The sequence below is a fragment of the Lotus japonicus genome, chromosome 1 (assembly GCF_012489685.1).
Source record: "Lotus japonicus ecotype B-129 chromosome 1, LjGifu_v1.2".
Classification (NCBI taxonomy): Eukaryota; Viridiplantae; Streptophyta; class Magnoliopsida; order Fabales; family Fabaceae; genus Lotus; species Lotus japonicus.
Genome location: NC_080041.1, coordinates 106932799 through 106948033, shown reverse-complemented (window position 1 = coordinate 106948033; position 15235 = coordinate 106932799). Strand labels below are relative to the sequence as shown.

At 39.5% G+C, this 15235-nt stretch overlaps 1 protein-coding gene across 1 annotated transcript; it reads left to right on the top strand.

Moving 5' to 3' along the window:
- Positions 1-6531: 6531 nt before the first annotated feature.
- On the top strand, positions 6532-14315 carry LOC130728885 (heat shock cognate 70 kDa protein 2-like). Its single transcript, XM_057580471.1, has 4 exons — positions 6532-6751; positions 6857-7410; positions 10829-10832; positions 13147-14315. The coding sequence occupies exons 1-4, from the start codon at positions 6532-6534 to the stop codon at positions 14256-14258; spliced, it is 1890 nt and encodes a 629-aa protein (XP_057436454.1). The 3' UTR covers positions 14259-14315.
- Positions 14316-15235: the final 920 nt, after the last annotated feature.

The window sequence follows — 15235 nt, the reverse complement described above, 5'->3', positions numbered from 1 at the left end:
GATCAAATTCGCGAGGCAAGTCGTTACACATTGTTGGGCGATCAATTGTACAGAAGAGGGATTGGAGTTCCTTTATTGAGATGTGTCTCTAAGGATGAGGCGGAAAGAATCATGTTTGAGGTTCACGAAGGTGTGTGTGCAAGTCATGTAGGGGGAAGATCTTTGGCGGCGAAAGTGCTCAGAGCAGGGTTCTATTGGCCAACTTTACGAGGGGATTGTATGGAATATGTGAAGAAGTGTGGTAAATGTCAAATTTATGCAGATTTACATAAGGCGCCGCCTGAGACTCTTAGCTCAATGAGTTCATCGTGGCCATTTGCAATGTGGGGAGTAGATATTCTGGGACCGTTCACTCCAGCTGGTTCTCAAATCAGATTTATTTTGGTGGCGGTGGACTATTTTACTAAGTGGATTGAGGCGGAATCAATGGCGAAAATAACAGCAGAAAAAGTCAAAAAGTTTTATTGGAGAAAATTGGTTTGCAGATTTGGCGTTCCAGCAACTATCGTCTCAGACAATGGAACACAGTTTACAAGCAGGAGTGTAAAGGATTTTTGTGCAGGAATGGGAATTGAGATGCGTTTCGCCTCAGTTGAGCACCCTCAGACAAATGGACAAGTGGAGTCAGCGAATAAAGTCATTCTCAAGCGTCTAGGCGAAGCTAAGGGATTATGGGCTGAAGAGTTGATCACGGTCATTTGGGCGTACAATACTACTCCTCAATCAACTACTGGCGAATCACCTTTTAAGTTGACTTACGGGGTAGATGCAATGATACCAGCAGAATTGCAGGATGTAACTTTCAGGGTGGCAACTTATAATGAAGAGCAGAACGACATGAATAGAGTGGTTGATCTCAATTTAGCAGAGGAAACGCAAGCAGAGGTTCGTTTGAGGCAGGCAATGGTAAAACAGAGGTCGGAAAGGCGATACAATTCTAGAGTGGTTCCGAGGCAAATGAAAGTTGGTGATTTGGTTCTGCGTAGGAAGGCAAAGGGGCCTGATGATTCGAAGTTATCACCTAATTGGGAAGGACCTTACAGGATTCTGCGAGAGCTTGGTCAAGGGGCGTATCATTTGGAGGAGTTATCGGGGCGCAGGGTCCCAAGGGCTTGGAATGCACAGCATCTCCGTTATTATTACAGTTGAAGTGCAGGGTGGTTCGTTCGGTTTGTTTTGTGTTGTACAGTTTGTTTCAGTGTATGTTTGTCCAAGACTATGTTTCGTTGTTTCAGTTTTGTGTGTGTTGAAGTCTACGTTTGTTGGTTGTATCGTTTAAGACTATGTTTGTTGTGTAAGACTAAATTTGATGCACTCTTTTCTCTACCCCAGGCGGGAGTTTTTAACGAGGCATCAATTATTAATGAATAACATGTGTGCACTCTTTTCTCTACCCCAGGCGGGAGAGTTTTTAACGAGGCATAACCTTTTTTAAAATGATCAAGGGCTTATCATTTTACTTATTTCTTTTACCCATAGCGGAAACTTATCAACTAAGGTCTATCAATTGGGCGACGTCAGACAATTGAGAAAAAAGTAAGTCTCTTAAAACAAGAGCATTCGGCCACGAATTCATAAGCACAGTCTTAAATTGGATTTAAGCTTGTCCAAACTAAGCACAAGTCTCCACGCGAGCATATTAATGAAATCAAATATGTTGACTTTGATTTCTATGAATAATAACTATGTCAAAAATGAAAATTTGACTAAGTTATGTACACAAAGGCCTTATGATTCCAAAGTAGTTGATTAAGTTTAAATTTTATAACATTTAAAGAGATCTATTCAAGAGTATTTTACTATGTACAGTAAAATGTGAGAGTAACGAGTTCAACTAAATGACGAAGGCGGACCGATTCGGGTGAAAGGTTAGTAAACGTTATTTATGTTAAGTTATATTTGGAAGTTATATGATAACTTGAATAACTAGGTAAAGTTATGCTTATATTTTTTGAGTCATATGATAATCCAGGTGACTAAGTAAGGATATGCTTAGTTATAGAATTAGTTATTGTGATAGTTGTTTGGGTGAGTAAGGGATAGTGTTATTATAGAAGTTATGACAATTTCAGAAGTTATTATAGTTGATTGGGCGAAACAATTAGATAGAGGGCACTCATGTGAATACTGAAGAAAATTTCATTATGATAAAGGAAATTGTTACATAAGGTAAGGAACGTTGAGTAATTTAAAGCAAAAGAGGCCTGTAGCCTTTTACATTGTCGGTTGAAAGAGAAGGGGCTAACAAACTCAGAGCCTAGATCATTCAGATAGTTTCGCCACCTCCTTCTTTGTTGTTGACATTTCCTTCATCATCTTCTTGGTTTTCTTCTTCCTCTTTTTCTTCTTCTTCATCAACTCTTTCCTCATCCGCGTTATCCGGGCCGATCAATTTGCCATTAACAATGCGGGCGTAAGGGTCTGTTCCCGTCAAGTTGATCGCCAGGTCAGGATTAAGGAAAGTGACTTGAGTAAGTGCTTTAGAAAATCCAGCTTCAAACTGATCCAGAACGGAAATTTTCAAGTCAGCGATTTCGGTTTTCATCTGGGAATTTTCTTCAAGCATTTGATTATGCACAGTAGTCAATTGAGCGCAGTCAGCCTTGATTTTTTCATTTTCCTCATTCAAGGTTTGGAGGGTAGCATTGTTTTCATCAGAGGTTTTCTTCATTTTTTCCAACTCTAAAGCCAAATCCGCGGCTTTCTTTTCATTCGCCTTGTTCGACTTGTCCAGCAACTTGAGTGTAGCTTTCATTTTTCCAATTTCTTTTTCCTTCTCTTCAACAAGTTTGGCTGAAGCAAGACCATCGAATCCGGCTGATTCAAGGTCGATCATCTTGGAGATAGCAGCAATCTCCAAGCCCTTTGTCATCATGGCTTGACAAGCTTCCTTCAAACCTAGTTTCCTCATCTTATCACGGTCCGCCTCGAACACCAGATTTGTTTCCACCAGGGAGTTGAAATCAATTTTGGAGTCCCAAATTGAAGTTACATCATCCGAGGATAATTCCTCAAACTCTTTCAGCAAGTTTTTCCAGCAAACGGGTGGGGTGCTTGATGAACAGCCTTTGTTCGCCAATGCAGATTCGCCTTTGCCCATGAACTTCTCCAGTGAGGTTTGGTTCGAGGCTTTGCTTTTGATAGAAGTAGGATCTTCATTCTTCTTTTTCTTTTTTGCGGGGCGGCCTGATTCAGTACCAGAGTGGCTGGTGCCATGTTCGTCCACCGACTTCGCGGGGTTCCTTTTTTCGCGAGCAGCCTGTTGTTTGCGGCGAAATCGAAGGATGTCTTCTTCAGTTAGGCGAGCCATTGTTCCTGCAAAAGAGTGAACAAGAGTTAGAACTTGGTAAAGTTTTCTTATGTAATTTAAGGAAGGGGCGAAACATGTTAGAATGCCTTACCAACGTATTTTTCAACTGCATTTTTAGAGAGAGCAACCATAAAATCTGTAAGGTTTAAGCCTAGGCCAGATAGAAATTTGCAATCTACTAATTCCTCGGGGGTAAGAGCATCATCGGGAATTTTGATGATGCTCTCGTATTGGTTCGTCCAATAGAAAGGAAATTTTGGGCTTCCATCGGCAAAGTAAAATATGTCTTTGCAAGCATCAGATTCGCGAAGTTTGAAAAATTTACCTTTGAAGTGTTTGTAATGGCTTTTATACAGGGTGAACAATCCTAGACCCCTAGCGGTGGCGAGTGAGACATATTCGCCCTTCACATTTCGTCCACATGTTTCAAAGAAGTAAAAAAATTTGTTGCTGGTAGGTATGATGTGTAAGGTTTGACACAGGACTTCAAAAGCTTTTAAGTAAGCCCAGGCATTACCATGGAGTTGAGTGGGGGCAACGTTCAAAAGGGTTAGAACCGAGCAGGTAAAGTCAGAGAATGGCAAATCATACTTTCGATCGGAGAACAGGCTTTCGAATAAGTAAGTAAAGTTTCGCCCTTGACCATCTGTTTTCCCGAAACAACATGGTTCATCAGGGGCGCAGGGAATTATGTCTAGGTGGGCATCTAGGCCGTCTTTCCTAAAATTATATTTAGTGACTAAGTCGATGACAGCTTTTGGGGTGCAAATCTTAGAAAATTGTTTTTTAATTTTACTAGAAACCCATAGAGAATCAGCAGGAGATGGAATGGTGGAGGCAGAAGCTTCCTTACGAGTACGTTTGGTAGTCATTTTCAAAGGATTCCTGAAAGGAAGAGTTTCAAAGTGTGAGAAGAAGAGAAAAAATAGTTTGAATTTCTGGGTGGAAATGCCAAACTTTGATTTTCTGGGTAGAAAGGTAGAACATTGTGTTGAGTTTCTGGGTTTAGTAGAGTAAGTTGTTCATGTGAGGCTAAAGTTTTAAAAACAAAAAAGAAATGTAGAAATTAGAAAGGAGAAGAGGATGAGGTTTACCTGCGAAGGAGGGAAGTTTGAGCGATTTCTGGGATTTTGGTGATGAATGCAGTGGGGTCGTCGAACGTTAAGCAAACTTGGTGGAGAAAATAGAAAAATTCTTACCGTTTTGGATGATCGGAGAGGATGATAAGGGTAAGAAAAGTGAAAATGAGAGTGTGAGAGAAGGGTAAGAATTTCGGATCTTATATAGAAAGGGGGAGGGGAGATGAAAAGGTGAATTAAATGGTGAGTAAAGGGACGTGTGTCCTCGCGTGTGGGCTGTGTTCGAGGCAAAAGTTCTGACGTTTGGATCAAAGGGATACGTTGGCTTGAAATTTTTTGAATTTGAAGGGATGTGATTTGTTAAGGGAGAAGTGGTGAGGGTATTATAGTCTAAGGACGTGACGTTTCGAGACTAGGTGCGTTTCAGGAGGAGGTATGATTTTTCGTTTAAGGAGGTATGATTTTTCGTTTAAATTTATAACACTTTATTACATTTATTGCAGCTTTGATGATTGTGTTAGTGGAATTTCAATATATATGATAGTATTGTAGTATCAAGTTCCCAAAAATATGCAGAAGATCTACTTGATGAACTTAAAGCAGGTAAAGCAATAATGATTTCGAAATCTGCCACGGTAAGGGCATGTGAAGTGACAGCTGAGTGGATGTGACAAGATTGGTTCAGCGTGCAAAGATGATATTCATTATGTGTTAGTTAAGATTTATAAATATTTGAATTTACACGCCTTTATTGACATTTTATGTGATGTAAATTGCTGAGGGCTTATCAAAGACACTTTCGCCTTATACTAAGCCTTAGTGTCTTGAGGGCTTGTGGTCTGGTATGGGCTGATCAATATGTATATTACTTAGGCTGACCGAATCATGTATTAAATGGGCCGGGTAACCCATGATCCAACCGGATCAAAACCCAACTATAAATAAAGAAGGACCGCCCAAGCGGCGAGGATCCTATCATTTCACGCATTTTTACTCGCTTTGTTTACTCTCGCTTGCTCTCGATATTGGTTAGCCTTAGTCTGCGGTTCCATACCGGAACAATGCTAATTACCATAAATGTTGACAATAGCTATTGGGTGCTTGCACTTTCCATCCAAATTTTTGCACGGGGAATAGGTCTCTTTGCATTGGAATGAATTATTTGACTTAATTTAATGAGAGTGTTTCTTATAAAAAGGACAAAAAAAAAATTGCCAAAGTGTTTCTTATAAAAAGGACCGGAGGTAGTACTAGTTTGTAACATGAAAGGCATGTTGGTTAAATAAATTCTCTCCCCTAGAGTGACTCATGTAGAATCCAACCGCCATGCCATGTATGAACGTGTTTTTCTTTTATGTGTGGACATTATAGCAGAATGAGAAGAAACCGAGAAGTCACAACTATTAATATAATGACAATGAACAGTGGATAACAGATTTGCTTACATAAGAAATTGAAAATCTTACCATGCGACCTTGAAGGAGGAAAAGTATAATTAATGTATTTAGAGCATCTACATCCACCATACTCACTAAAATATTTACACATCATTTTATTAATTTCCCATAATGTCACATCATCTACCCCATTTTATTAACTTTTTACTCCAACCCAACAACTTTTAAAAGTTTATATAGTGGATCCCACCATCAACATCACATTTGTATATTTTATAATTTATCTACATTTTAATTAATTGTAAGTGCTTGTAATAAATACAAGCTCACCTTTTAAGTCTAGTGTAGAGTATCTATTCCCACATACTCATCTTTGCCATGTTGGAATTGAATATGTACTCCAATGGTAATAGATACTCATATGAGTATGTATTTAACATTAGATACTACCATTAAAGAGGCTCTTAACACTATAACTTGAAGGCTTTCGGTTTTTCCATAGACTGTACACGAAGGGACTCTGTTAGTTACTGGTGATAATAAATTCCGACTTCTGATTGGAAGATACAAATTCAATTTATGGAATCAAGATACATGCGTGTATGCAGCTTTAACTTTTCACATTCATCTCATTTTCATATTCAATTATAAAAACCAACCTGTTAATATTCAGCAATATGCTATTTGTCTAACACACCCTGAATTCGTTTCTTCTATAGAACAGTCTTCAGTCACTTGAGAGAGAATGGCCACAAAATATGAGGGACCTGCAATAGGAATTGATTTAGGCACCACATATTCATGTGTTGCTGTATGGCAGGAGCAGAATGATAGAGCTGAGATCATCCACAATGAGCAAGGAAATAGAACCACTCCCTCTTTTGTTGCTTTCACTGATACCCAAAGGCTGATTGGAGATGCTGCAAAAAATCAGGCTGCCACAAACCCAACCAACACTGTCTTTGGCATTTTGTTTTCTTTTGATCGAGTCTCTCCATTTTCAGTTTTTATCACTGCTCTTTATTTATGATAAAAAAATTATACACGATTTTTTTTTTTGACTTTTGCAGATGCTAAGAGGTTAATTGGTAGGAAATACAGCGATTCAGTTATTCAAGAAGATGTTAAGCTGTGGCCCTTTAAGGTTATTGCTGGTACTGATGACAAACCCATGATTGTTGTTAAGCACAAGGGTGAGGAGAAGAAGCTTGTTCCTGAGGAAATCTCATCCATGGTACTCTCAAAAATGAAGGAGATTGCTGAGGCCTTTTTAGAGTCATCTGTGAAGAATGCAGTGGTTACTGTGCCTGCTTATTTCAATGATGCTCAACGAAAAGCCACCAAAGATGCTGGCACCATTGCTGGCCTGAATGTTATGCGGATAATCAATGAGCCAACTGCTGCAGCTCTTGCATATGGCCTTCAAAAGAGAGCCAATCTTGTTGGTGAGCGGAATGTTTTCATCTTTGATCTTGGTGGCGGCACTTTTGATGTTTCTCTTTTGACAATAAAAGATGATAACTTTGAAGTGAAGGCCACTTCTGGGGATACTCACCTCGGAGGAGAGGACTTCGATAACAGAATGGTTGACCATTTTGTGAAGGAGTTCAAGAGGAAGAACAAAGTGGATCTTGTTGGGGAAAGATGGCAAATAATAGAATCTGACAACAATTAGCGGAAGCTCCTGGATCGATTTTTCCCCTGCGTGCAATTAAAATAGGCTACAAACAAACAACTCAGACAACAATTAGTAAGCACAGAACAGAACAAATAAAATGCAAGAGACACTAGAATTATTTTAACGTGGGGAAAACCCTCAAAGAGGTAAAAACCCCACGGGACCAAGCTAGTAAAATTCTCCACTAATAAATTAATGGGATACACCACAGGTCTTCCGGGAGCCACCAGGGATCAACAAAACAATTACAATCTTCACCAATAAGGTGGATAACAACAGAGTAAATTTTACCCCAATGATACACTGAAACAGTACAAAGAGAAGACAAAACACCAAAAAAAAAAATACTAATATTACCAGCACATTGACAGGATTCACATACTGTAATCTCACTCAAATCAGAGCACCTTTGCTGTATGTATCACTCCTCTGCGAATGGACCAGTCTTCTCCTCTCTGTCACTCACTGTTTCGTTCCTTTTTTGTTTTTCTTGCGAGGCTTCTTTTCTCTCTCTCGCTTCCTGTGTCTCTATCTCTTGTGTATGATGTGCTTCACCAATTCTCTATTTATAGAGAATTCTAGTCTTCTCTAACGGTACCATTCTAACGGTACATTCAGAGGGTAATCAATTCCTTGCTTTTCCAAGGATTCTTTTCTTCCCACATGAACGTTAGCAATTCAATTCTCAATCTAGAGAATTTTTCCTTCACACCACATAAGCACCGTCCAAATTCTTCAATTCCATTTTTTTTCCTTTTTAATATATCCAAGTGGGCTCACTTATTGGTGACCCACACAACAATTCTCCCCCTCACCAATCAAGTGAGGCCATAGGCAACCAAACCTGCTTTCTTTCTACAAGTAGAAAACTTCTCCATAGGTAAGGCCTTTGTCATCATATCTGAACCATTCTCATCAGTATGAATTTTCTCTAATGAAAATTGCTTCATCTCCAGCGCATCACGTATCTAATGATACCGAACTTCAATATGCTTCGACCTTGAATGAAAAGTCGAGTTCTTGCTGAGATGGATTGCACTCTGACTGTCACAGTATAAGACAAATTTCTCCTGAGAGAGACCCAACTCTTGTAGGAATTTCTACATCCACAAGAGTTCCTTTGCAGCTTCTGTTGTAGCAATATACTCTGCTTCTGTAGTAGACAAAGCAACACATTTTTGCAATCTGGATTGCCATGAAACTGCACCTCCTGCAAAAGTCATCATATATCCAGAAGTAGACTTCCTGGAATCAACATCACCAGCCATATCTGCATCTGTGAAACCATCTAACACAGGCTTACCACTTCCAAAGCACAAACAGACTTTAGAAGTACCTTTGAGATACCTGAGTATCCACTTTACAGCTTGCCAATGCTCTTTACCAGGATTAGAGAGGAAACGACTGACCACTCCAACTGCATGAGCAATATCTGGTCGTGTGCACACCATCGCATACATTAAACTGCCAACCGCAGATGCATACGGAATTTTCTGCATTTCTTCTTTATCTTCCTCACTTGTAGGACACTGTAGAGAGCTTAACTTGAAGTGACCTGCAAGTGGTGTTCCAACTGATTTGGAAGTCCCCATATTAAACCTCTCCAATACCTTCTCTATGTACTTTTGCTGTGATAACCATAATTTGCCATTCTTCCTGTCACGGATAATTCTCATGCCAAGGATTTGCTTTGCAGGACCCAAATCCTTCATTGCAAAGGATTTACTCAACTCTCTTTTAAGATTTTCAATCTCTCTCATGTCATGACCAACAATCAACATGTCATCGACATAAAGCAAGAGAATAATAAATTTATCATCAGAAAATTTCTTCACAAATACACAATGATCAGAAGAGGTTTTAACATACCCGTGATCCACCATGAAGGAATCAAATTTCTTATACCATTGCCTCGGAGCTTGTTTAAGACCATACAAGCTCTTTTTCAGTCTGCAGACAAACTTCTCTTTTCCTTTGACTGTGAAACCTTCAGGCTGCTCCATATATATTTCTTCCTCCAAATCACCATGGAGAAAAGCGGTCTTCACATCAAGTTGCTCAACCTCTAAATTCAAACTGGCTGCCAAACCAAGTACAACTCTGATTGAAGACATCTTGACCACAGGCGAGAATATTTCTTCAAAATCAACACCTTTCTTCTGACTGAAGCCTTTCACAACTAACCTTGCCTTGTATCTTGGCTGTGAGCTATTTTCTTCTGATTTCAACTTAAACACCCACTTGTTCTTGAGTGCTTTCTTACCATGCGGCAGCTTCACTAACTCAAAAGTGTGGTTCTCATGCAAGGATTTCATCTCTTCTTGCATGGCTTTGGTCCACTTCTCTTTCTCTTCATGTGACATAGCTTCTTCGTAGCATTCTGGTTCTCCCCCGTCAGTTAGCATCACATACTCATGAGGAGAATATCTTTGTGAAGGATGACGATCTCTAGTCGATCTTCTCACGAGAGGCTCTGGAGATTGTTGTGGTGGATTTTGCTCAACTGGTTCATCAACCTGGGGCTCAGGAACATCAACTGCATTGTTCACATCTGCATTCACATCTCCCCCGTCACTAGTGACTCTGGCAGGAGGCTCTGACTCAACATCAATGTACCTGTGAACAACTTGTTTCTGCTTCTCATTCTTGTCAATATCTTCAATGGTCTGGTCTTCAAGAAAAACAGCATCTCTGCTTCTAATAACTTTCTTGTCAACTGGATCCCAAAACCTGTAACCAAAATCATCACGACCATAACCTAAGAAGATACATTGTTTAGACTTACCATCAAGCTTGGATCTCTCATCTCTGGGAGTATGAACAAATGTCTTGCAGCCAAATACTCTCAAATGTTTGTATGAGACATCTTTCCCTCGCCATACCCTCTCAGGAACATTGCCATCAAGAGGAATTGAAGGAGAAAGGTTGATCAAATCTACTGCAGTTCTCAATGCTTCACCCCAGAAGGATTTAGACAACTTTGCATGAGAGAGCATGCACCTGATTCTGTCATTAATTGTGCGATTCATTCTCTCTGCAATTCCATTATGCTGTGGAATCTTCGGAACTGTCTTCTCAAGCTTGATTCCATGTTCCCTGCAATAATTCTCAAATGGCCCCCTGTACTCACCACCATTATCTGCTCTGACACATTTAAGCAGTTTACCTGTTTCTCTTTCCACACTTGCATGGAAGTGTTTGAACACATCAAGTACCTGGTCTTTGGATTTCAAAACAAAAGCCCACACTTTTCTAGAGTGATCATCAATAAATGTAACATAATATGAATAACCACTAAGGGATTCAGCACCCATAGAGCAAACATCAGTGTGAACTAAATCCAAGATATGTGACCTCCTATGAGGAGGGTGAGTATGGAAAGAAACTCTATGTTGTTTACCAACAATACAATCAGAGCAAGTTTTAAGAGATGTACCTTTCACCGGAAGCAGATTTTTCCTTGCAAGAGTAGCAAGTCCCTTCTCACTCAAGTGACCGAGCCGCTTATGCCATAGCTCCGTAGAACACCCTCAATTGCATTCACTTGAGGTGCTGCCATTTTTGTGGAAGTCCAATAAAGAGTGTTTTTCTTCACTCCTTTTGCTACCACCAAAGTCCCCTTGGTGCACTTCCATTTGCCATCACCAAAGAAATTATGGTAACCTTCTTCATCAAGTACTTGTACAGAAATCAAGTTGAGGCGTATGTCAGGAATGTGTCTGACGTTCTTCAAGTGCAGCTTGCATCCAATATTAGTTTCTACCCATATATCTCCAATGCCAGCAATCTTGCTCACCCCTTGATTACCCATCTTCACCTGCCCAAAGTCTCCAGCAGTGTATGATGTAAAATACTCACGATGAGGAGTAACATGAAATGAGGCAGCAGAATCAACAACCCATTCATTATCTTGGCATGTGAGATTAACATAATCATCTTGAAAAACAGCAACAACTTCACCATCAGATACAACTGCAACAGTCTCTTTATCTTCTTTCTTATCATCGCCTCTTTCCCATGATTTACCTCTTTTCTGAAATCTGCATTCTCTTTGCATGTGTCCCATTCTATTACAATTGAAGCACTTGATGTCTTTTCTGGTCCTTGAACTTCCTCTTGACTTGCTCCGGTCATATGATTTATGAAAATTTCTATGTTGGCTTCTCCCCCGTGACTCAACAAATAAAGCTTCTGTATGAGCCGATGAACTAGACATCTCGTGTCCCTTTCTCCTGATTTCTTCATTCAGAAGAGCTTCTTTAACAGTGCTAAGACTCATCTTTCCATTGGTGGAGTTACTCAGAGATACCACCAATGTCTCCCAACCGTCTGGTAATGAACTAAGCAACAACAGTGCAAGTAGCTCATCAGATAAGTCAATCTCTATTGTGGTCAACTGATTCACAATATTCTGGAAACTGCTCATATGCTCAGCAACTGAAGAACCATCCTTGTACTTCAGATTCACCAATCTTCGGAATAGAAATACCTTGTTCTGTGCATTTTTGGACTCAAACATGTCCTTCAATTTCTTCCATAAACTGTGAGCATTAGTCTCACTAGCCACATGATGATAGATACTTTGATCTATCCACTGCCTGATCATACCAATAGTTTTCCTGTTTGCCTTTGTCCAATCTGCATCAGATTTATCTGCTGGTTTAGTGCCATTTCCGTCAATGGGATCATACAAGTCTTTACAGAACAGCAAGTCTTCCATTCGGGATTTCCACATGGAATAATTGGAAGAATCCAATTTCAGCATAGTACCAGCAACATCACCTTCACCCATTTTAAGAGCACCAAACAGAACTCCAACCGGAGCTCTGATACCAGTTGTTGGGGAAAGATGGCAAATAATAGAATCTGACAACAATTAGCGGAAGCTCCTAGATCGACTTTTCCCCTGCGTGCAATTAAAATAGGCTACAAACAAACAACTCAGGCAACAATTAGTAAGCACAGAACAGAACAAATAAAATGCAAGAGACACTAGAATTATTTTAACGTGGGGAAAACCCTCAAAGAGGTAAAAACCCCACGGGACCAAGCCAGTAAAATTGTCCACTAATAAATTAATGGGATACACCACAGGTCTTCCTGGAGCCACCAGGGATCAACAAAACAATTACAATCTTCACCAATAAGGTGGATAACAACAGAGTAAATCTTACCCCAATGATACACTGAAACAGTACAAAGAGAAGACAAAACACCAAAAAAAAAAAATACTAATATTAGCAGCACATTGACAGGATTCACACACTGTAATCTCACTCAAATCAGAGCACCTTTGCTGTATCACTCCTCTGCGAATGGACCAGTCTTCTTCTCTCTGTCACTCACTGTTTCGTTCCTTTTTTGTTTTTCTTGCGAGGCTTCTTTTCTCTCTCTCGCTTCCTGTGTCTCTATCTCTTGTGTATGATGTGCTTCACCAATTCTCTATTTATAGAGAATTCTAGTCTTCTCTAACGGTACCATTCTAACGGTACATTCAGAGGGTAATCAATTCCTTGCTTTTCCAAGGATTCTTTTCTTCCCACATGAACGTTAGCAATTCAATTCTCAATCTAGAGAATTTTTCCTTCACACCACATAAGCACTGTCCAAATTCTTCAATTCCTTTTTTTTTCCTTTTTAATATATCCAAGTGGGCTCACTTATTGGTGACCCACACAACAGATCTTAATGGTAACCCAAGAGCCCTGAGGAGGTTAAGAAGTGCCTGTGAGAGAGCTAAAAGGACACTTTCATTTGAGACTGAGACCTCAATTGAACTAGAAGCTATATATCAAGGGATTGACTTCTGTTCATCAATCACTCGTGCCAGGTTTGAGCAACTCATCATTGACCTTTTTTCTAAATGTACGGAGATCGTTGAGAGGTGTCTTAATGATGCTAAGATGGAGAAGAGTAGTGTGCAGGATGTTGTTCTTGTTGGAGGTTCTTCTAGGATTCCCAAAGTGAAGCAACTATTGAAGGATTCTTTCAATGGGAAGGATCTTTGCAAGAGCATTAATCCTGATGAGGCTGTTGCTTATGGTGCAGCTGTTCAGGCTGCTTTGTTGAGTAAAGGTGTTAAGAAAGTTCCAAACTTGATGCTTTTGGATGTTACACCTCTTTCACTTGGAACATCGTTAGAAGGAGATATCATGAGTGTGGTGATTCCTAGGAACACTACCATTCCTGTCAAGAAGACGAATACATACATTACAGTTGAAGATAACCAATCCAGTGTCTTCATTGACGTATATGAGGGTGAGAGAACAAGAGCTAGTGATAACAATATGTTGGGCTTTTTTAATCTTACTGGCATTCCTCTTGCTCCTCGTGGTCATCCTCTTTATGTATGCTTTGCTATTGACGAGAATGGTATTCTAACTGTTTCTGCTGAGGAAAAAATCACCGGTAGTAAGAATGAGATTACCATAACCAATGACAGTGAGAGGCTATCAGCCATAGAAATCAGAAGATTGATTGAAGAAGCTGAGAACTACAGGGCTGAAGATATGAAGTTTAAGAAGAAAGTGAGAGCAATGAATGCTCTAGATGATTACATTTACGATGTGAAAAAACTTATGAAGAACAAGTGTCTCACATCTAAGCTTGCCCCAATGGACCAAATTAAGATCAACTCAGCAATTTTAATGGGTAAAAACTTGCTTGAAGATGCCCAGCAGGAAGAGGCATTAGCATTTGTGGAGTTTTTAAGGGAGCTTAAGAGAATTTCTGAATCTCCTATGGCTAGGATCAGCAATGGTTTGACTGATGAGGGTAGTGATGAGGGTTATTAATAATAGAATTGTAGTCATTTTCTTTGAATGCATTAATTTCAGCTTTCTCATGTTTAACAGCAGTGTTTACGGCAGTTTTACCTTGTAGCTTTGCTCTTCCTTATTTGCTTAACAGCTTAACTAATTGAGAGCATGTTTGGATTGGTGGTGACACAAGGTAAAATTAAAACATGTTAACAAAGAAGCTATACTTTGTAACTTCTTTCCAGAATAGATTATGAGGCTTCTGCTTCTCACAGCAGAATCAAATACGTTATGATAAACCATTTGCCAAATTCATAAATACAAGTCATCACTTAAAATTGTAGTTTTAACTTTTAAGCATGCCTGCTCCTTTACTCATTGTTTGACCAGCAAAGATTTCTTTTATACGTGCAAGTAGAAGCTACTGTCATTGTAGGAATTGAATTGGAAGTTATAAACTTTGTAAACTTTTCCTAAACCAGTATCTTAGGTTGAGAAGATAAGAATTAGGTAACTTCTAATATTGATTTATTTGAAGTTTTGAGCGAGGAGAGAAGCCATGAGGTGGGGGTAGTTAGTGTGGGAGGGGATTGTTGGGGAATGAACACAATTAGCCTTCTGGTGAAAAGTGGTACTGAATTTTGGAGCAATGAATATAATTTGGATTTCTCTGTGCAATTGATTTTACGTAATTAGTGAGTGATGAGCTATGGTATTTCTGATATGCTTCCCCCAATTTTTTTTTTTTGTACATCGGAAGATAAATTGCACCTGCTAGGGATCGATCCCTGGACCTTCCCCTACCCAACCCATATGTCCACCCAGCTCCTACCACTTGTTGGACTACCTCCCCCAAATTTATATTAGCTTTTCTAATTTAGTTTGATTTATAAGCATTAGTTTTACCCTGTGAAGAAGTTTGAATAAGGAAATACAAACTAAATTAATAAGCCTGTTTATGTGGTGATTTAAATGAACTGAAGCTTGTGCCCCCAATTACTTTCTGAAATTGC